The sequence below is a fragment of the Dermacentor albipictus genome, chromosome 3, assembly GCF_038994185.2.
Source record: "Dermacentor albipictus isolate Rhodes 1998 colony chromosome 3, USDA_Dalb.pri_finalv2, whole genome shotgun sequence".
Classification (NCBI taxonomy): Eukaryota; Metazoa; Arthropoda; class Arachnida; order Ixodida; family Ixodidae; genus Dermacentor; species Dermacentor albipictus.
Window position 1 is genome coordinate 63436215 of NC_091823.1, and position 20571 is coordinate 63456785.

A 20571-nucleotide genomic window follows, 5' to 3' on the forward strand; every position below is an offset into this window, starting at 1 on the left:
TTCGTCTATTTGCTGCCCTCTTTAGCGCTGCTACTTGTTTTTACTAGTCAGCCTGTTCAACATCGTGGCGCCAGAAGCTTTGCCACGAACTATAACTTAAAAAGAAGTAACTAAATTGTGAGCTTTTACATGCCAAAATTATGTTCTCACAATCAAACAACCATATGTTTCATAAGGAGATGCAAAGAGTGCTGTGCTTTCGTGTCGCGAGCCGAAGATTCTGGTAAGGGCAGTCTGTATACTGCTGCTGCTAGCCAGCTAAAATTGGATATGATCAGAGTGAAATTGGTTCTCATAAATAGTGCAGCTCAAAGCGCACTTGTCTAGAGCACGGAAGCTGTACGCTCGGAAGTGCGTTGGCACCGTCTATACCTTAGGCCATTGTTTCGAGATAATTTTCTTTCATGCCCGGTTACAGTCCGGAGTTTCCAGTGCGCCAGGTAGCGGCTGTGGAAGTCCATCGCGTCAGGCCGGCGATGCCGGGATCACTGAAATTTTGCCCCTGTATAGTTCGGCGCGTTGGACTTGGCCCACCGCAACGAGGCCATCAGCTGTTGCCGCAGCGCTTGCACAACAGTGCGCAGCGAGTGAGCGCTTGCATATGCAGGGTCGTGAATATTTCGCTGCGCGTGTTCGAAAAAAGATTTTCCGCTCACCGCTGCACTGTTCTTGCTCAAATTTTTCAGAGCGATCGCATTTTGGCGGCGACTTCGTTAAGTATAACACTTGGCTCAGGTAATTGCCTGGTTAAAGAAAAATGAAAACTTGCCTGCGCTTATGGGGATGCGAGCTGCTGCCGGTTACGTCGCATGCATAAACTTGTGCCGCCGCCTGCCGTCAGCGGCAGAAAGCAGCGCTTCAGAAAGCGCTACCGCGTGTTGCCCGCCCCTGGAGCAGGCGACAATATTCTCAGGAGGTCAAACTCAGGCCCAGTATACCAGAAAATTATACCGTTCATTAACTGATAACAAGTTAACATTGACACCACTGCAGTACTTTCATAAAACTGGGTTGCCTGGAATTATTGGTTGTTTCTTTTTTTTAATTTACAGCATGTCTTGCGGATATCTCACGAGACTGCACTCCCGGACAGAGCAGACGAAGCTGTGAAATCTGAAATGATATCCGAAATGTCTGCGCTATCGCACTCCTCAGTGACCGATGACAGGAGCAGCAGTTGTTCTCCAGCACCTAATCATTGCAAAACAGGCTATATGTTTTGTGCCGACCCTTGGCTTCATACCAAGGCGGCACTTGCTCTATGTGTAACAAAACAACACATTGTTCATTACAGTTTAGTAACCGCAACGATCCATCTGCTCAAAGTAGGGGCTTCGTTGTTCTATGAATGTCTCTTGGCTGTGGTAGTCAAAGTCTTCAAGAGTACCTCCATGTCTCTTAGGTATTATGTCGGCTGGTACTACGGCCAGAAGCTTGCTGAAGTTGTAACCAAGCAGCTCGATCTGGAAGCAAATTATACGCCTCGTTCAAATGCATCCCATCGTCAGTGTTTCAGAGCTTATGAAGGTGCCCGCAATCGCAAGATTGTTACAAGTGCACCTAACACGTAATGAGGTGTGTGGAACTCCGCAAGTCTACTCACTTTGCTCAGGAGCTTCCTATGCAAGAACGGCTTCGCCACAGCAAATAAGACAGCGAATATTGGTGGGTTGTTCACGACATATATTTTTTCTGTCCTTAGCGGAAGGCAGTCCTGAAAGTAAATTTCGAGTGGTGCTCAGTAAAACGAATGCAACTGACAATCGTCTTAAGTATGTGTGCACAAGGAGGTCTTACCCGAAGCTAAAGAACTTACCGATCGGTTCCCTGGGTATAGGTGTGGGTGGAAAGGCGTGTTATTCACCACGTCTTTCCTTTCGCTCGACAAACAAACAAACAAACAAACAAACAAACAAACAAACAAACAAACAAACAAACAAACAAACAAACAAACAAACAAACAAACAAACAAACAAACAAACAAACAAACAAACAAACAAACAAACAAACAAACAAACAAACAAACAGACGAACACACAAACACATTAACAAACAAACAAACACAAGCAGAGAGACGCACAGACAGACAGACAGACAGACAGACAGACAGACAGACAGGCGCACAAACAAATAACAATCTTCAGTTCATCGTCAAGCTCCTAGCTTTGCGCATTTCTGAATACAATCAGAATGAAATTTCTGGTATGGCATTTGTTGGCATTGGTATGGCATTTGCATGGCATTGTTCTTTTGCCTTATGGCTGATCTTTCAACCAATACAGTCACTGGCCATTGCACCCTCAATTCGCCGGTTCCTGTCAAGTCACCAAACCTGAGTAGTGCTTATATCGGTCAGTGCTTAGAAGAAGGACCGCCCGACAACACCTGCTATGCTGACGCCCTAAGTTTGGGTGTGCATTGTCAGCGAAGTATTCCAGACATTAAGACATTTGGAATATCGAGAGCAGAGGAGAAACCATTTTCGGAATTCAGCATTCACCTGGAGAACGTGAAGTATTTTCATGAAGTACCGGGGAGTCAGGTGTGCCAGGTGATACGGACTCAGCCCTTCCACATCGAAGACACTCACGAAACCTTTAATCTGCGTTTCCTCTTCGGTCAAATGGCTTTCAGTGAGGACAAGCAGACATCTCGTGAGTTCTGTAAGCGAACAGATGCTGGGTTTCCATGCTCCTGGAAGTGTAGTTGAAAGAAATAAAGTTCTCGAAATGAAGTTATAGCTACGAAAATAAATGCTTACATATTAAGACATGTGCTTCTATGAAAGCGCCATAGCTGATACTGTCCCCATAATATAAGCCAAATTTCTTCTTTCGACCATTTTCAATCATGAAAGACATAATTTTCATGTTTTCTTTTGCGACTTTTCATGTGAGCAGTTAACGCCGTTCTTCAACAAGGCGAGGAATGTTATAACTTATGATGCAACTTTTACGAACGATGCAATGTGATTGTGCAGTTTTTGGCAGCACGCATTACAGCTACTGGATTCTCAGATCGAACCAAACTAATAATGTTTATAATTTACTTCACTAAGCAATTACGAGAATATCCCTGAAACATCACGGCCTGTTTGTAGCACCACGCTCGAATGCGTAGATAAAGATTTAGGATGAAATTGTCTACTTGCATTAGCTCAAACTGACAACATTGTACAGCGGCATGCTACCGAAGAGCACTCTTGAACATTGCCCTTTGGCTTCGTGCGCTACATGTGGCGGCGCTGCGAAGGGCACTCCCATGACGTCAGAGGGAGGTCTCGCCTTTGTAGACTGCTACACTGTGGCTAGAATTGCTTCATGTTCGTGCGTTTGCTCGCGCTCTGAATGCGTTCTCGCGTAGCATGGCACTGTCCAATTACGAACTGTTTTTTTTTTGTCTTAGTGTTAGCTTTGTTAATGCCAGCGATATGAGGACAACAAACCTCATATATTAAATGTATCTTTCGTATAACCACCCAATATGACCACCCAGTGGCTATATGCGATTCTCAATGCGAATTTCTCAGTGCGCTCGTAATTCCAGTCACTTGGTGTTGTAAATATAAAGCTTTTTCTCACAGCAAAGGTATTGCGATTTTATTGAGAAGTCGCTTACCTTGAATATTAGTGGGGCACCACGCGCTGTCGTTCGCAATTGTTAAGCATGATTTGCACTATTTTCTTGCATATAAATTTCATTACCACTTTCTAAAGCAGAAATAAATATATGTTTGTTTAGGTTAACATAATACTATTTCTGTTCAACGCACTTTCCGAATGCCGGAAACCATTCGGAACACATCACTTTATCAGACTAGTAACGAAAATATTGTGTAAAAAAACGCAGAAAAAGCCTGTGAACATGTAGTCTTTGTACTTCACCTCCCCCCCCCCCCCCCCTTTTCTTTGCCTGTTTTGCACTCCGGCAACTTATTCAGTCAAGTTGCAGCAAACCCAAACTTGTCAATTTTCTTGTTTTAGTTCAAAGTAGGGATGACCTGCTTACAGGGCAGAATATATATTGGAAACGGTGATGTAAGAAAAGGCTGTCACCTGTTATTATTACGCGATAGCACTAATTATCATCGCACGGCGAAACGAGCCCAGTGAATGTGCACGCTAGGCGCGGTAGGAGCAAGGAAAGAAAGGGTTACCCGGAGCCGACCAACATGTGCGGGCGAGCAGTATCACGGTGGAAGTAGTCCATCTTAATTAAAAATTATGCGATGGTCAGTAGTGCAGCACAAGACTGTGCAATTTTGTTTTGCTCACTAATTTTGTCCGCCCTTTAATCAGACGCACTAGACCACATTTTGCTGCAATACCTCTAAAGCAGCGCGCGCATGCGCTGCTTTAGTTCTTTTTTTTTCTGCTCTAGTTTCTTGAGTATCGTATCAAACTTCTTTTGGGATATGCTTAGCGCGTTGGGCAGGAACAAAATGGGAATGCCTGTGGTAAACGGGGTTGGAGGAGGAAGAAATAAAAAGAGAAGGCAGAGATGTTAACCAGAAATGCGTCCGTTTGGCTACCCTATTCCTGAGGACGGGAAAGAGGGAAAAGAAAGATAAGATTGTGGTAAAAGGAGTGGGCAACCAAGCAGGTACCAAAGCTGAAGGCCATATCCTGCCGTTAATTGTCAAAAAGCTGCCGACAAACCATTATAAGTGCTCCATGAAAACGGTACAGCAATGGCGAGAAGCCAACGTCGTACACGTACGCTCTTGGTCAAAAAAACGTGAACCCGCTGTGAACGGCCGGGGAGCAGCTGCGCCCCGCTATCGCGGCGCTGCCACCGTCGGCGCGCGCCGCTGCTGGCTTGCGTCGAGGATAAAGAGGGCGAGGGAAGCATGTCTCTGCTCTAAAGCGTCGTTTGATAGCGGCGCTCGTAAAAAACTAGTGCGGCGAGCGCGGCGCGAACGCCACGGTGGCGAATGGAAGCCACCCGACCGGCTAGCATGCCGTTTGCAGCGTATGCTGGATGAGAGGGCGGGGGTCTCTGGCGACCGCTGTCAAACGCGATACACTCAAATTCCACAATTCCGAGTATCGTAATCATCAGTTATTGTTTTCGGGTACCGAAGTAAAGGAACAGCGCTATGAATAGTCCTGTGCATGGGCACTTTGCCGGGATCGTAGCTAAGATCTGACTTCAGCAGCTTAATGATATATAAATACCATGCCACAATGGCATCTCGTATGTGTAATCATGAATGTCACAAGCAGCAAATTAATCAAGAAAGCATAAGCTTCAGCCTGGCACCTGTGTCTCTCGACGAAATCACAGGGGGGGGGGGGGGGGTTGCATGCCTTCAAGGCACTGTGTGTGGCTTTGTCTGTGGTTGCCCCGAACAATTGCAGCTTGCCCATGTGCTTGACTGTAAACTAGCCAAGGTTTCTGGTTGAAGGGACGATACGTATAACCATTTTTTTTAAACTGCCTGTGAAGCCCTTTCCCGCATAGACGAACGATACCTCAATAAACTATACCTAAAATACTTCTTTCAGTGAACCCGTGACAGCGACAGCACCGCCGGTGGGATGCCTTCACTATGCGAGAATCCTATAATCTCGTGGCCCTGGTCTACTTTACGCGATTCAAACGCGTGATGCCCAACGCAAACGGGATGAACTTACACTGGCCTCATGTGTGCATGGAAGTGGGCCCTATCCAAAATGCCGAGAGAATGGGTCTAACTCAATCGGCTAGTCCCGAAAGGTTTTCGTAATATCACTGCGGGTTTAATCAAAGAACTTCAACGCCAAACTCACTCGTTTGGTCGTTCCTGAATGGAGAAGTGCGGCCAACGTATGTGAAATGTTGTAACGGTGTTTACAAGCCCTTTCCGAAGAGAGCCTTCGTAGTCGAAATTATTGCTTCTGGTCTTTTCTAAACGAAGGATGATTGAATTGCCCGCATATTACAATAAAACCTGCAACAACGCTAGACAGCACTGAGAGATGTTAGTTATTTTTATCTTTTGTTTTCATCGCACTCAGAAACGCAGCACTCAGCATTTTTATCTAAAAGCATAATGCGAAGGCTCTCGCCTTTGAATGTGTGGAATAAAAGTGTAATACGTAATTTCGATCATTAGGAATTTTTTTATACTATAATGCGCTGCATGGAAGCCAGGCAGTTTCGCCCAGGCCACCGCATCTACTCGCACGAAGCGTCGTACCACGGCGGCCCCAAGACGACCTCGCAGCTGGCAGAACGAACGCTGCACTAGTTTTTCACGAGCCCAGTTATCAAAGCATGCTTGAAAGTAAGAGAGAGGCTTCCCTCGCCCTCTTTATCTTCGGCGCAAGCGAGCAGCGGTGCGTACCGACGGCGGCCGCGCCGCGATAGCGGGACGCAGCCGCTCGGCGGTCGTTCACGGCGGGTTCAAGTTTTTTTACCAAGACTGTACGTGTGTATATACGCTGACGGCTAGCGGACGACGCCAGGAGCAATCCACAGTGAGCCCGATGACGAGGACTACGCCGCTGGATTTCACAGGGAGTAGTGTCCCGGAGTATTCCATACATACTGGTCGAAAAAACCTGCAGGCTCGAATTTCAAAAACTCGAGCAGAGCAGGTCGGCCGACAGCTTCAAGTTGCCTTCAAATAGAGAGCGCGCACGGCGAAGCAGAGGAGTCCTCCCACTGACGTCACACGTGAGAGGACGGCACTCAAAGATCTCGGTGCTAACAGCATATGTAAACATTCGTTAGGATGTATGACACAGGATGCTAGGCCATGTGAAAGGGCACATTACAATGGAGTTGCTTATAGGGCAGTCAATGGCTTGGAGCTGCTTATTCCGCGTTTTCCTTTTTTTTCTGTTTTTGATGGCGCCATTGAGGAGTTAAAACGTCTTGTTTTAAAGGGTCCAGAACCAACCCGCGGGCTTGGCAAAAAATGTAGTCCACTAATAATATACGCTGGTGTGAACATTTCAGCCAAATTTTGCAGTCGTGCACTGTTTTTGGCTCTCACAAGGCCAGCGTGAAGTCACCTTTTCCTCACACACTCTGTTTTCAAATAAGGCCTTCTCCTCACCTGTGTCGAAGCTACCAGCGGATTGCATATGTCGCCATATGCAAGATTCCCATATCCAATCAACAAGAGCGTTTAGATCATAGCGCTTTTTCCGACTGTTACTCTATATTTATTAACGCCGTTCAATAAACAGGAATCCAAAATCTGCGTAGCGAATTTCGATGGGAGTTACGTACTTTCAGTAGAAGCCGAGTATAGTTTGCTCACGCTCGGTCGCCTGCGTAGGAGTTGAACGTTTATCACACTGCTTATCGATGTCGTAGCCGTCGGGTCTGGCCGAGTAGCTTTGAACACTCAACTAGCGTCGAACAGCGCGAAACTTAAGTTAAGATCACACGTACGGTTGACAGCGCGCGCTCACTGCTGGCCACTCCTTGCTGGGCGTCTTGGCAGTCGTCGTTCCGCATTCGGCTATTGAGAACGCTTAAAGATGCGCAATTTGGTTGTTGCAACTTTCCTTCGGTCAAGCTGGCGCAGTACGAAGCCGGTACACAACACGTAGTACGGCCAGACTGGACCACATGAGCGCGAGTGCGCATTCCAGCCCTGTCGTGCAGATAGCAAACGTTGTTCACAGTTACATGTAGCTCCGTCTGCTACGTAGCGATACCACGGCCGCCACGGGTTCCCGCGACGAGCCCTCTCGGTGAGCTCACTACGGCTCGCTGAGGACAGCCACGTGCTCCGAGTCGTCTCTGTGGGTGACGTGGCTGCAGGCTCCTGGCGGGCTGGGCACCAAAAAACAGGTCGTCTGCTCCCCGAGTTGCATACCTTCGAGGTGTGTCGCCATCATGGTCGAAGCTCGTTATGTTAGCAATCCTTTCAATGCGAGTCCGCGTGCGGCAGCCATTGCTTAGCCGATGGGGGCGCTGCCGACGTACTCACACAAGCGAACATAACGACAGCGTTTCGTTTCACCCTCGGAAATTGTGTGATTGCAGCAGAGATACACACGAAAGAACGTGCACTAGTTGCCATTGGGTGCGGGAAAACCGCCGCACGTAGTTATCTGGTACACTGTAGCACAGTAAAGAGATGAGACACCGCGCACTCAACCGTAAGTTGGAGGAGAGCCTCCGAGTTTGACGCGTCGTAGGCGCAAAAATCGAAGGAGAGACGTCTATGTGAACATCAAAAATGAAATTTGTACTGCACGCCATGGTGACGTTAAGCAGGCGGAGTGTTGTGTGCACGCCCTGCTGCGCTGTAGCCTTCGCGGTGGAAGACATTAAAGAAGGAGCGGGAGCACTGCGAAGGTGATGGAAGGTGAGCGACCTTCGACTGCCAGTAACTCCTCTTCTGCTGAACGCGTCGAAGTACTTTGTGCTGCAAACATTTATGAAGTAGACTATTTTGACGTGAAATGTATTTCTTGACTTTAGTGTTTAAGTGCCCCTCTAAGATCACTCCTTGCTCATCTAGTTTGTTTATATGATACTCAAAGGGCTGATGAACGTGAAAGAAACCGAATTCAAAGACGGGCCTTTTTGAATGTGATGTTGCAAACATTCCTAACTCATAACTGCTTAGCGCAGTAAAAAGCAAAAGAACGGTTAGTGAATAAAAATATAATTGCAACGTTGAACTCTTCGTACCTTGAAGGTTACGTAATAACGTTTCTTACCTATTCGCAGCAGCCCCACTGATCTTCCCAGATAATCCTTTTCTTTAGAAACCAACATGAGCCTATTGTCTGTGCAGACAGTCTTGTATGGAATATTGGCCGGTGTAAGATTTCTGAAGAACTCCGGGATATCTTTACGAGCCCGAAAGTAGTTCTCGATGGCTCTAAACGTAGACGTAACGTCGTACTTTCGCGAGCGAAGGAACATCACGAGCACCTTTTCATCTTGAGGCTCCTTGAGCAGTGTATCTCCTAAAAAGACACATAAAGGAGGTCATTACTGAAGAAGAATGGAAGTGAGAATGCAAGTACAAGATCAGTAATCCCGTAACCAAATTTCTTAACATAAGAGTCAGGTCAGGAGTTGTAGCAGAGAGTTTGATCATTGTGAAATTGCGGAGCTTTCACATGTTGCGGGAACTCGCGATCTCGGAATAGCGTTTCAGTGCGCTCCCAATCATATATCCGACATATCTAGAAGTGAGCGAGCGAACTAGCTGGTGAAAATGTGCACATGAACATGCAGAAGAATGCACCATTTCGCTGTTCACCCGCGACGTTAAAACGCCATAGGAAAGCTCTCGGCGACAAGATCACCTGCGGCATGATTTGTAGATGAAACCAAAAAAATACATTTTATCCACTGTAGGCCTTGCACTGAAATTATGTGCATACCTGAAGTGACCTCGAAGCGTGGAAACATTGATGCACCGCTATTACGTTGACGTTGCCTGCACTAAGCACTTATAATACGATTACCATTCTTTGGGAACTTGACAAAGCTTTCGGCATGTCCTCGGCTAACCTCTTTAACGTCAACTTCGGTCATTGGGTAGTCCATGGTAGAAAGGGTAGACATCTGACTACTGTGAAGGTGGAACCAAGTTTGAAACCAACCGTCGGGCCAATTCGGGTCGCTCGGTATGTGCTACTTCGTATGCGTCACTCTTAAATGAACCTCTTTCGCGCTAATGTGGGTCATTGGGCATGGGACACGGGGTGTGTGTGGGTCTTTATTGAACCTCTTTGACGCCATCTTGAGTCACTGGGTATGTACAGCCGGGTATATGTGCCGCTCTTCAGCGAACCTCCTGGACGCCAATTTGGGTCACTGGGTAAAGTGCCCCTGGGTATGCGCCACGTGCTCTTTAATGAACCTCTTTCGCGCTAACGTGGGTCGTTGGGCATGGGACACTGTGTGTGTGTGGCTCTTTATTGAACCTCTTCGACGCCAGCTTGGGTCACTGAGTATGTGCTGCCGAGTATATGTGCCGCTCTTCAACGAACCTTTTGGATGCCAATTTGGGTCACTAAGTGCTACCCGGTATGCGCCACTCTTCAATGAACCTCTTTCGCGCTAAGGTGTGTCATTGTGCACGGGACACGGGGTCACTGGGTATGTGGGCTTAGGTCATTGGGTATGTGCCACCGGGTATAAGTGCCGCGTGACTGGCCGCTCGAGGCACTTTGTGTGTATCCATGGGCTTCTTTCAAGCTCGGAAAAAGCAACGTTATGCACCACGTATTGAGCGGATTTGGAGCGTAGTGGTTTTGTTGAATCCTATGGCTCTCATGTAAAAATCCACCAAGCGTGGGATTGGATTGGATTCGCTTTGGCCCATTGCAGGACCTTAATATGCCATTCGGAATTTTAGCGTACAGGACTCAACTGTGCGCGCATGTGTATGTGTGTGCGCGTGTGTGTCTGTCAGTCGTTCATATTTTCAAATACAGCAGCTATATATAGCGTGAATCCCGTCCGTGTCTTCTCGTTCTTTCTTGGTAAGATTTCAGCTTGCCCAACATACTTCGTGAACATTAAATTTTGACTTACCTTTGTGAAGTTGCTGCAAGCGCTGTAGCGATTCCTTTCTGGTTTGTAGTGTTGCGCCGACCACATTACCTTCCCAGTCCTCAAGGTTTGAAACCGCAAGTTCCTGAGGCACTTGAACAGTATTCTCGCTCAGCACCACGATAAACGTCCTAAAAATGCAGAAATAAACTTCAGTTTTGCGGTAACACTGCGCAGTATTTATGGGCACGTGTTTATCGCTACTATCTGTACTTCACATGTACGTTTTGGCTTAGCTGTTTTATGTAAGAGATGCTCACATGAATGGCTGAACATCTAAATCCCCATCCATCAAAACTTGTGACGTATACTGGACACCATACACAAAAGTTACCATAATTATATTAGACATCGTGCGTGTGAAGTTTTCGGCAGTACGAAATGGAGAGCGAGTGCTTGTGCTTCTCTTACTACTCCTCTTCAAATCTCCCGCATGAGGTTTAAATATTGCAAACATAGATTCGCGGTGCGGTGAACTCTCTTCGAAGATGACTCCCTCAAAGTGTTACACTGATCTACGTCGCGAAAAGGGGTGAAAAATGAAAGCGAAACATTTGCTCGAACAAGCCAGTCTAGCCGTCTTCACCGATGACGTCATGGGCATCGTGCTTCCGTGTCACATGTTTTAGCTTGTCTGAGAAGTGCTTACCGTCTGCGGATTATTCGTTTACCGTAGGTGCAGACGGTAGTATAACAAAGTGGGTACCGACATTTTGAGAAGTTTTGCCTAATAAAATTTCGCAGTTTTGCCTGAACGGCGAAGCATCGATTGCGATAGCAAATTAATCGACAGCTATACGACGTAAGAATAGTCGTCTTACCAGCCGTATAAACTTGTAAACACACGCATACTAACTGAATTACCAAGCATAGTGTCACGCGCACATAGTCAAACATCAACACATCTCACTCGATGACCGTTGTTACGATCTTTGTACCGCTGCACCACGATTACGACTTTGTGGTCCCGTAGCGCTCGTCACCCGTTTCGTGACAGAGCGTTGGTAGCGAAGACTCCGAGCCAGGCGTCGATGAGAATAACGAAAGGGACTTTATACATTATATACAGGTTATCATACAGGACATGAACGGGTCGGCACTGGGGCCGAGTGCTCACAACAAACGCGACTGTTCTCGCACGGCGACGTCCGGCGAAAACGCGTGACACATCTCACCCCAGTCGGGAGCGACACTGTCTCCCGGTGGGTCGGCGGATCCCGTTTTTCAGACAGCGCGTCGCTGCTTTTATAATCCCCGAGGAACCATTGTCACTCAAACGGCCCAATACAAAGTCAGCACACGACGGTCGTCCGAGGGGTCCAACCAGCGACCGCGCTGGCCACCCGGTTCAAAGTTCGCGCGCGTGGTGACCTCCATGCAAGAGGAGGTGCGGCGCCGGGCTGTCTGGTACTCGCTGACACGTCCAAACATGCCGCTCGCCGAGGCTTCTCCCGCAGGACCCCGCTGCCTGACGGCTCAGCATCTTGACTTGTGAAGGGAGAATTAGGGCGCTCGCAGGATAGATTCTGCATCTTGCAGATTCGGAATCCGGGCTTGTGGTGATGGCACAACAGCATCCCCGCCCTCAGATAAGGCGCCGGGAAGACGAGCTGCCTCCACGTGGCTCGGATGCCAGGCGCGCACGTTCGTCAGGCTAGTCCAAGTTCACGTCCAGTGTCGGGACGCCAGGTAACTTCACGTGCCCAGGTCCGACTCGCCAGGACAGGAGCTCTGCTCACCGCGTTGTCGCCAAGGCACTTCGACCAGCTCCGCTCGGATCGTTCCTAAGCCCTTGCTTCTCGGCACTGGTCCCGGTTGGTCGTTCTGCAGCTTGCAAAACCGACCGGCAAAAGGCAACACCCAACACGAACAAGTGCCCTCGGTCTCCCGTCAAACACCAGACAAGGCCATAATTCAAATCAACCTAACTAAATTGCTATCCCTCTTTTTGCTCCCGCTGCAACAAGAGGCAGGTGTACGATCTAGTACACAAGGATCAAACAACCAGTTTTCAAATCAACAACACACAAAAATATCAGGACAATTAATAATCAACAATAATAATTACAAATAGAATGGTCCCCTTGAAATCACTTGGACCGAAAACATACTTCTGAGGAAGCAAATGAGGTCATTCATTTTTCCCGGCGATATTTTCGCGGAATCCGAAGCTGCTTATATTTGCGACCCTGCTTATCCGTGTAGCGGCGGTACAATAAGCCAGATTCCTTGCCAAATGAAACCCTCCTTTTTTTTTCACTCCCCGTTTGACGCTCTTCCTCAGATCGGCTAGTGAACAATCTTCCTGTTGCTCGCGAATCCGAGTTTCCCTTTCAACTGCAGCCTGCTCCTGCCAGCTGGCGGAAACCGGAGCGAGTGTGGAGCCCGCGTCGCCTAATTGCGGCGTCGCGTCTCTATCGCGGCTAGCACTGCACGCGTCACTCCCACTCACCTCCAGGACCCGCTCGCCTAGGCCAGCCTCCGAGCTCTGCCTCTCCCGTGACTGCTCGCCACTCAAGTTACCCTGATCGGTCCCTGTACCGCACCGCTGTTCGCTCACCGACGCTAAGTCAAGTTCCCTCGACAGCGGGCGCGCTTTGGATCGCGTGGGGGCCATGTACGCCACGTCGGCAAAGAATGATTTGCCGTGATCCCTCAGCAGCTGCTCCGAGCTATTTGAGAAGAGGTAGGAAAATTGCTCCGGGAGGGCGGCTGACACAGCGGCTTCGGTGTTAAGTTTCCCAAACTCTCCTTCAATGGTAACCGTTGCGATCGGTAAACAGACACTCTCCTCCTCGGCCACTTGCCGTATCCAAGCGCACTCTCCCGTAAAATCACTCGAGGAGACGAAAGACGGGTGGACAACGTCCATAGTTGCTGCAGAGTCTCGAAGTGCTCGGCACTTCTTGCCGTTTACCTTAATTTCCCGCATATATGGCTCCAATAGTCGTATGTTTTTGTTAGTTTCCCGTATTGTCGCAAAAGCAATTTTCTCTGGGCAGCTCGCTGCGATGTGCCCTTGCTTTTTGCAATTGTAGCAAGTTAACGGCTTCCGTTTTTCAAAAGAACGCGTCGTATCGTTTCGCTGCTTGGGACCATCGTTAGCATTCTGAGATGCATTCTGTCCTTCCCTTACAGTTTCTTTGGTAAGAGACTCATCTTTCCGAAACTCGCGACGCGTGATTTGCTTCCGTTCGTCAGACTTCCCGGAAAACCCATCTCTTCTATCAGCTTTTTCTACGCGCACTGCCTTGCTGTGCAAGCTGCGGCGGGTGTAATACTCTTCCGCTAACTCTGCTGCCTTGTTTAGCTTAACCTCCTTTAGCCTATCTTGCAGCCAGAGCCGGACATCCTCATCAATGCAACGGTAGAACTGCTCCAACGCGATGCATTCGACAATTTTGTCGCGGTCGTCGTAAACCTCTTCGCCCTTCAGCCATTCCACCAAGTCGGCTTTTAGACGAAACGCGAAGTCAACATTCGACTCCTTGCCCTTTTTTGCATACCGGAACCTCTGCCGGAAAGCTTCGGGCGACAATTTGTACTTCCGCAGTAGCGCTTCCTTCACATCACTGTAGCTCTCAAACGCCTCTTTCGATAAGCAAGTTATTACGTCTGATGCCTCCCCAGGAAGCAAGGCTAACAGATTCTGTGCCCAGAGGGATCGCTCAATGCTATTCCGTTCGCACACGTGCTCAAATTTCACGAGGTATTTGGCCATATCGTCTCCGACGACAAAGGGTGGAAGTTGATCGCGTATTCTAGGAACATTAGAAGTGAGACCAGGCGCCGGCGAGTTATTTCGGATCTCCAACTCTTTCATTTTAAGCTCATGCTCGCGCCGTTCCCTCTCTCTCCTATCCTCTCTTTCCTCCTCGCAACGTTCCTTTTCTCTCCTTTCCTCCCTTTCCTCGTCGCGACGTTCATTGATACCCGCCAAGGCCTCTGCGGCTTCCTCAGCCGTTACGTCCCCAGTCCTCATGACCTCAAGGATCGCATTCTTTCTTTTAGTTGAGCCCAACTCAATGCCCAACTCCTCACAAATTTCGAGAAGTTCCTTCACCTTGTACTTCTCCATCGTTCACACTGTCCTCCTGCTGTTTACCCTTTTTGAATATACCTGCCGTACGCTACTATAATGCTACTAATAAGACATATGCAAGTATTTCACACACTGCCCTGTTTACCCCCTCAGCATCCCCTGGTTTTCAAAACACTCTTACTAGGCTTGAAACACACAAGGTTATCACAATGCAACACCAAATCCTTCCCTAAGCTACTATAACCTGTGTCAGAGAAAGTCTGGTGTTTGAGGTAAACTTCAGGCACTCACCGTGCCGAGGTAGCTGATGCCGGTCAATCCCGTAGCTGCCATCCAGTGTTACGATCTTTGTACCGCTGCACCACGATTACGACTTTGTGGTCCCGTAGCGCTCGTCACCCGTTTCGTGACAGAGCGTTGGTAGCGAAGACTCCGAGCCAGGCGTCGATGAGAATAACGAAAGGGACTTTATACATTATATACAGGTTATCATACAGGACATGAACGGGTCGGCACTGGGGCCGAGTGCTCACAACAAACGCGACTGTTCTCGCACGGCGACGTCCGGCGAAAACGCGTGACACATCTCACCCCAGTCGGGAGCGACACTGTCTCCCGGTGGGTCGGCGGATCCCGTTTTTCAGGCAGCGCGTCGCTGCTTTTATAATCCCCGAGGAACCATTGTCACTCAAACGGCCCAATACAAAGTCAGCACACGACGGTCGTCCGAGGGGTCCAACCAGCGACCGCGCTGGCCACCCGGTTCAAAGTTCGCGCGCGTGGTGACCTCCATGCAAGAGGAGGTGCGGCGCCGGGCTGTCTGGTACTCGCTGACACGTCCAAACATGCCGCTCGCCGAGGCTTCTCCCGCAGGACCCCGCTGCCTGACGGCTCAGCATCTTGACTTGTGAAGGGAGAATTAGGGCGCTCGCAGGATAGATTCTGCATCTTGCAGATTCGGAATCCGGGCTTGTGGTGATGGCACAACACCGTGGAAACTCGCTGTCAAGATGCTGCAGTGAGGAAATGCGGCAGCAGCAGCGAGCGCATGACCTTCGTGCTGCCGCTCGCATCAACGCCAACTAAGCCGCGAAAACACAGCGCAGCGCAGACTCTGTACCCGTCACAGACGGCTCTCAATATACCGTGGCTCGGCTGGGTGCGTGTGTCCGTCCCGGCCGCCTAAAGAAGAACGCCCCCCCCCCCCCCCTTATCCTCCCCGCGAAGCGTCGCTTGCAACGGAAGGCGGCGCGCTTCCTCCCCATTTTCCTCCGTTGCGTGCGCGAGATTGACCAGCGATCGCCGGGGCGCCTTCGCGGGCTTTCACTCACACATACAGTATACGGCGTGCAGCAACGATTTTATCGCCCTTGGACCTTATACGGAACGTCACGGCGACGCCGACAGAAGAAATGAAGCCGGAGTGTACCTATAATTGCTATTACAATAACATTTGTGTTGCGTCACTTTCCTCGTCTAAGGATAATCATAAGAGAACTGTAGGTTAACAACCATGTCGCTTCCAACGCTTTGCAGCAGCAGATGAGTACAATATGGTACATCACTGGATTGTATTACTTTTGTATGCTGTCTGGTTGAAACTCGATCTTCATTAAAATTTACCGCTATACTAGCGTTATGTGAAGAGTAGCAAGTTGAGATTCATGAACTGAAGTCTGACCATAGCATCTAAAGTGAGATTTTAGTTTTCTGTTGTTTTAGCCTTTTTTATGTCACTCTTCTTTATTGCTTTCATATTTGATATCACTGCTAGGATGCAGCACTTGCGTCCGCCCGTTCATAAGGGGCAAGCCACATAAACATCAACATTGGTGTGTAGTTTACCGGTATGGGATTGGTTCTGTGCAGGAGAATCTGTACGATCAGATGAGTGTGGGCAGGTTTTGTTGGGGATTTTGCTTCTAAATGTGCTTTTGTCTAGGTACTACAGTACTATGGACGAGGACGCGCGTTGCTCCGTTTGTCCCTAGCCAAGCTGCACTACGAAACCGCGGATAAATGTTCTGGAATAATCTCTCTCCACTTGTGAAAAATCTTTAAGGCCATTGTTACCACGTTGCTATGGGTAGGCAGCGCAACCCGCACGAAGGACAAAGTAGACGATAGGAACGCGGACGATACGAGCGCAGACGATCTCCGCTCGTGCCGTCCACTTCATTTGTCCTTCGTCCGGGTTGTGCTGCCCATCCTATAGGAACACGTTCAGTTACCAAATCGTCCACCTTGCTGTGTTAAGCCATTATGCCTGTTCTACTGAAGATAGTTTTAATGAGTATTGAATTGGAGGCTTTTCCGTCGTCTTTCTAAAAAAAGTCACACAGTAATAATACCTAAAAGTGCTGACAGGGAAGAATTCTCTTGAGAGTTCCAGACCGATTACACTGTCAAACGTTGACTACAAGATGTTTGCAAAAATGTTGTCAAATCGATTGCAGTTTGCAATGTCAGTTCTTATTGGTCCACGTCAAACATATGGTATAAAAGGCGGCTCCGTACAAGCTGTTTCAATTCTTATTAGCAACTTTCAATGCTTGGGATTTACCTCGCGAAAGCATTTTATCGAGTCCGGCATTTCTTTTTAGTTTCTCTTCTAGAAAATGCCAATGGTGGTTACACAAGGCCTAATGGTGTTCGACCTTGTTATAGTCATTGTACAACTTGCTTCGTTGGAAATGGTAACCTCTCACAACCCAGCCACATCCTTTCTTCCGTGAAACAAGGATTTCTTATTTCCTCGCTCTTGTTGACCCTGCACTTGAACCACTTTGATCACATTGAGCTGCAGCAATGATCGTGGTTTTAATGCCCTGGTTAATGACGTAACAGTGCTAGCATACGCTGCTTGTATCGTATTCTTCGGCAAGGACAAGCCCATCATCAATAGAACTCTACCATAGAGGAGTTTGGTACTGTCTCCGGTGCAGTAATGAATAACTTAAGAGCTCAGGCCTATGATTTGCACCTTGGGCAATTACACCAATCACATTATGCTGGAATTTGATGGTCGCTTGTGCCACTTAAATATATCGGTGTTTCACTGCATGCCTACTAGTGCGCACTACCGGAAAGAGTGCGTTCTGGTCTTTGAGCGCTACACAAATATATTTGTCCCGCACTGTCTTTCAGTAGTTGGAAGAACAGAAACCTCCAATATGTTTTGGCCAGCAAAATTTTCTGTGTATTACAGGTTTTTCACTGTCATAAAACTATACATTGAGCGTTTCTTGCAAAATTTTATTGTGTCAGCATTCTTTGGGTGCTTCACGCAGTTTCCGCAGACTCTGTGTGTGTATCTTTTTATGTTTCGATCTAACCAGTTTCCCGCTTACCTGGGTCACGGGGTAGTTCGTGGTCTAATGGGTAGCGCATCGGGCTCCTGTTCTGATGGAAGAGGGTTCGAAACCAACCATAAAACCAACTTGGGTGACTGAGTATGTGGTAATGTGTACATACGTGCCGCTTTTCAACGAACGTCTTTCACGACAACATGGGTTACTGTAGATACGGGACTGGGGCAGGCACTACTCTCTGAAGAAAATATTTGACGCTGACTTGGAGCATTCGATATATGCCACTCTGGCTATGTCGGTCTTCAACGGACTTCATTGATGCCAGCTTGGCTCCCTGGATGTGCGCCAGTAGGTTTGTGCAGCTCTTCAGGGGACATCTTGTACGCCAACTTGGGTAATTAGACATGAGCCACTGGGAATGTGTTGCTCTACAATGACGAAAAATATCCCTTAAATTTATCCGATGCTAAGCTAACTCAAACTCACAGCGCAACGGTTCCTCATTGACAGCAACCCGACGCATTAGGATGCTGCGCCACAAATGCACCGGGTATGTGCCGCTTTCAATGAACGCCTTTCACGCTAACGCTATACCGAGCTGCGCCGTGAATGCACTGGGTACGTACCCAATGAACCTGTCGCCAACTTCAATGAACCTCTCGCCAACTTGGGTCGCTGAGCACATGCCACTGAGTAGGTGGCAAGCGAGGGAGCAATTGTCACCGAAGCTGGCACCGGAGCGCCACGTTTCCCGTCTCGAAGGCCGTGTACTGCTCTCTCGGCAGGGGCATGCATTTCGGAGGCCACGCGCAGGCTTCGCGGCGGAGGCGGTAAATGGAGCCCTGTGTTCACAGGGGAGGGCGGAAGAGGAATCCCGGTGCAGTAGACGCCTCATAACTCGTTTCCATGGTGGCAATCCGTTGTGTCGTTATCTTTAATAATTTCAATACCCATTACCGTTAACGGTCATCGCAATATGGGTTCCGCCGGTTTTTTTATCAACATTTATATGGTCTTCCAGCTTTGAGCTTATGAGACGCTATAACATGTTTCGACCAATGATTGCTGAAGTGTTATGCTTGGTGCATTTGTGTACGCTACAGTTAGTCTCGAGATATTATTTTTTGCGAGATAAATGCCATTTCAGCGGCCTCAGATCAATGAATGATGACACATTGTCACCGCAAATTCCTTTAATTGTAAAATATTCATTTTTATACTGCAGTTGTTCATGCCTGGGTGACGCAAACGCCAAGCATGTCTGTGTAGCACGTACTTCTGCCGTCGGCGACAGCCCTAACAATGCGGATCGTAAAACCTTGTGTTAGTGCCCGCTCCTGTGACACGGGCCAAGCACTTACGACAGAAAACGTATGCTTTGCCATAACGAACTCTGTAACATCCGCTGTGATCACATTTGTCTGCAAGTTTAAGCGGCGGAACGTCAAAGTACGTCCAACTTCCGCAGTATCTAGGCAAAGGCACCTTTAGAAGTAAGATTCCCCAGCAAGATGTCCTCAGGATTCGGCAAAGGGATACTTAGAAACAAGATTCCCATGCAAAATGTCCCCAGGTTTATCTGACCATATGGACCTGCTGCAAGCAGCTGCTTCCCTCCGGTATAGACCATTTTCATGGCAATTCCGTGGGTGCCGCCACGTTTGATTACGTGGTGATGCGTTCATGGCTTGCCTCAGATTCCTCCGTTGCCTCCGTGTTTACAGTAGATGAGCATGACCTCGGTTTCAGCAGATATTGTTGGCAGTGACTGGGTGGACGAAGCTTTGGTAACAACTTCAAAGGACATACAAGCACTTTTGGAGCCATTATGTCTTGTCCAAACAGTGTGCGCAGGGTACGCGGTGATTGAACAAAAAGCAGCCTAGAAATATATTACAAACTGTCCAAGCTTTCAGATTTCGTTAATGGGTCGTGTTTCTGGCTCCGTAACATTCGTCGGTGCAGTCACTTGTTAATTTTCTGCTTATAATCACTAGCGGGTGTGCTCACTTGCGGTAGATTTGTTCTCTTCGTGCCCCAGGCATTGAACGTAGATGTTCTGTACTTTTCAATAGCCTAATTGTATCAAATACGTAATATCGCTAGTCACTCGCCAACTCTGCGGACCGTCACGAAACATTGAGCTTGGTGTAGTCGGGTCGGTGTCGGTGTAGCCGGTGTTAAATATATGCTAAATTTACCTGCGCGGTGTAACCTATATCAGGCCACACGTAAGTGTGCTTGTGTAGAAATGATTATAAGGGCACTCGCTCTGGGAAGAACGTGTACTTCTAATTGTGCGAATGGTCAACGACTTGTATTGTGAATTCGAGACGTCAAAACGAAAGAGATCAGAAAAAAATATCATGCATGTGTCCAAAATGGTAAATGACATGAAATGGCTTCTAACCACTTCTTCCAAGTGATTTATGGCACGGCGAGAGGACGCAATCCCAGTTCCTGCTCATGAAGCGGTGTTTCGAAAGGCACCCCCCCCCCTCTCTTTTTTCTATTATACGCGTTTCAATATATACGGAATCTCGCCTGCCTCGCAAGAAAATCAAGCGTCTAGCGAAGCTAACAAATTGCTGCCTATATTTATTGTCAAATTATGCCTTCGAAAGTTTAGAAAGAAAGAACTCACGTGCATCACCGGTAGCTTGTTCTGAAACGAGTCGGTTTTGTTGAGCAATAATG

The 20571-nt window shown here is 48.2% G+C and overlaps 1 protein-coding gene and 1 long non-coding RNA gene across 3 annotated transcripts in view; one reads left to right on the plus strand and one right to left on the minus strand.

Moving 5' to 3' along the window:
- LOC135898808 (uncharacterized) overlaps window positions 1–20571 on the plus strand; it is a 190169-nt gene that overhangs the window by 14343 nt on the left and 155255 nt on the right. The gene's annotated exons all lie outside the window — the stretch shown is intronic.
- Window positions 1288–18788, minus strand: LOC135898803 (alpha-tocopherol transfer protein-like). The gene is made up of 6 exons (XM_065427972.1): window positions 18501–18788; window positions 10504–10652; window positions 8670–8921; window positions 2501–2694; window positions 1604–1714; window positions 1288–1463 (listed from the first exon to the last, which is right to left on the minus strand). The coding sequence occupies exons 1-6, from the start codon at window positions 18767–18769 to the stop codon at window positions 1296–1298; spliced, it is 1143 nt and encodes a 380-aa protein (XP_065284044.1). The 5' UTR covers window positions 18770–18788; the 3' UTR covers window positions 1288–1295.

What these genes read in the sequence shown, in the direction of transcription:
- LOC135898803 (XM_065427972.1), bottom strand. Translation starts at nt 18,769, where the DNA reads ATGAGGCGTCTACTGCACCGGGATTCCTCTTCCGCCCTCCCCTGTGAA. An exon ending in CTTGCAGCAACTTCACAAAG is followed by an intron (nt 8,922 to 10,503) that starts GTAAGTCAAAAT and finishes GTGTCTTTTTAG; the next exon opens with GAGATACACTGCTCAAGGAG. An exon ending in AAATACTTCACGTTCTCCAG is followed by an intron (nt 1,715 to 2,500) that starts GTGAATGCTGAA and finishes ATTTACTTTCAG; the next exon opens with GACTGCCTTCCGCTAAGGAC.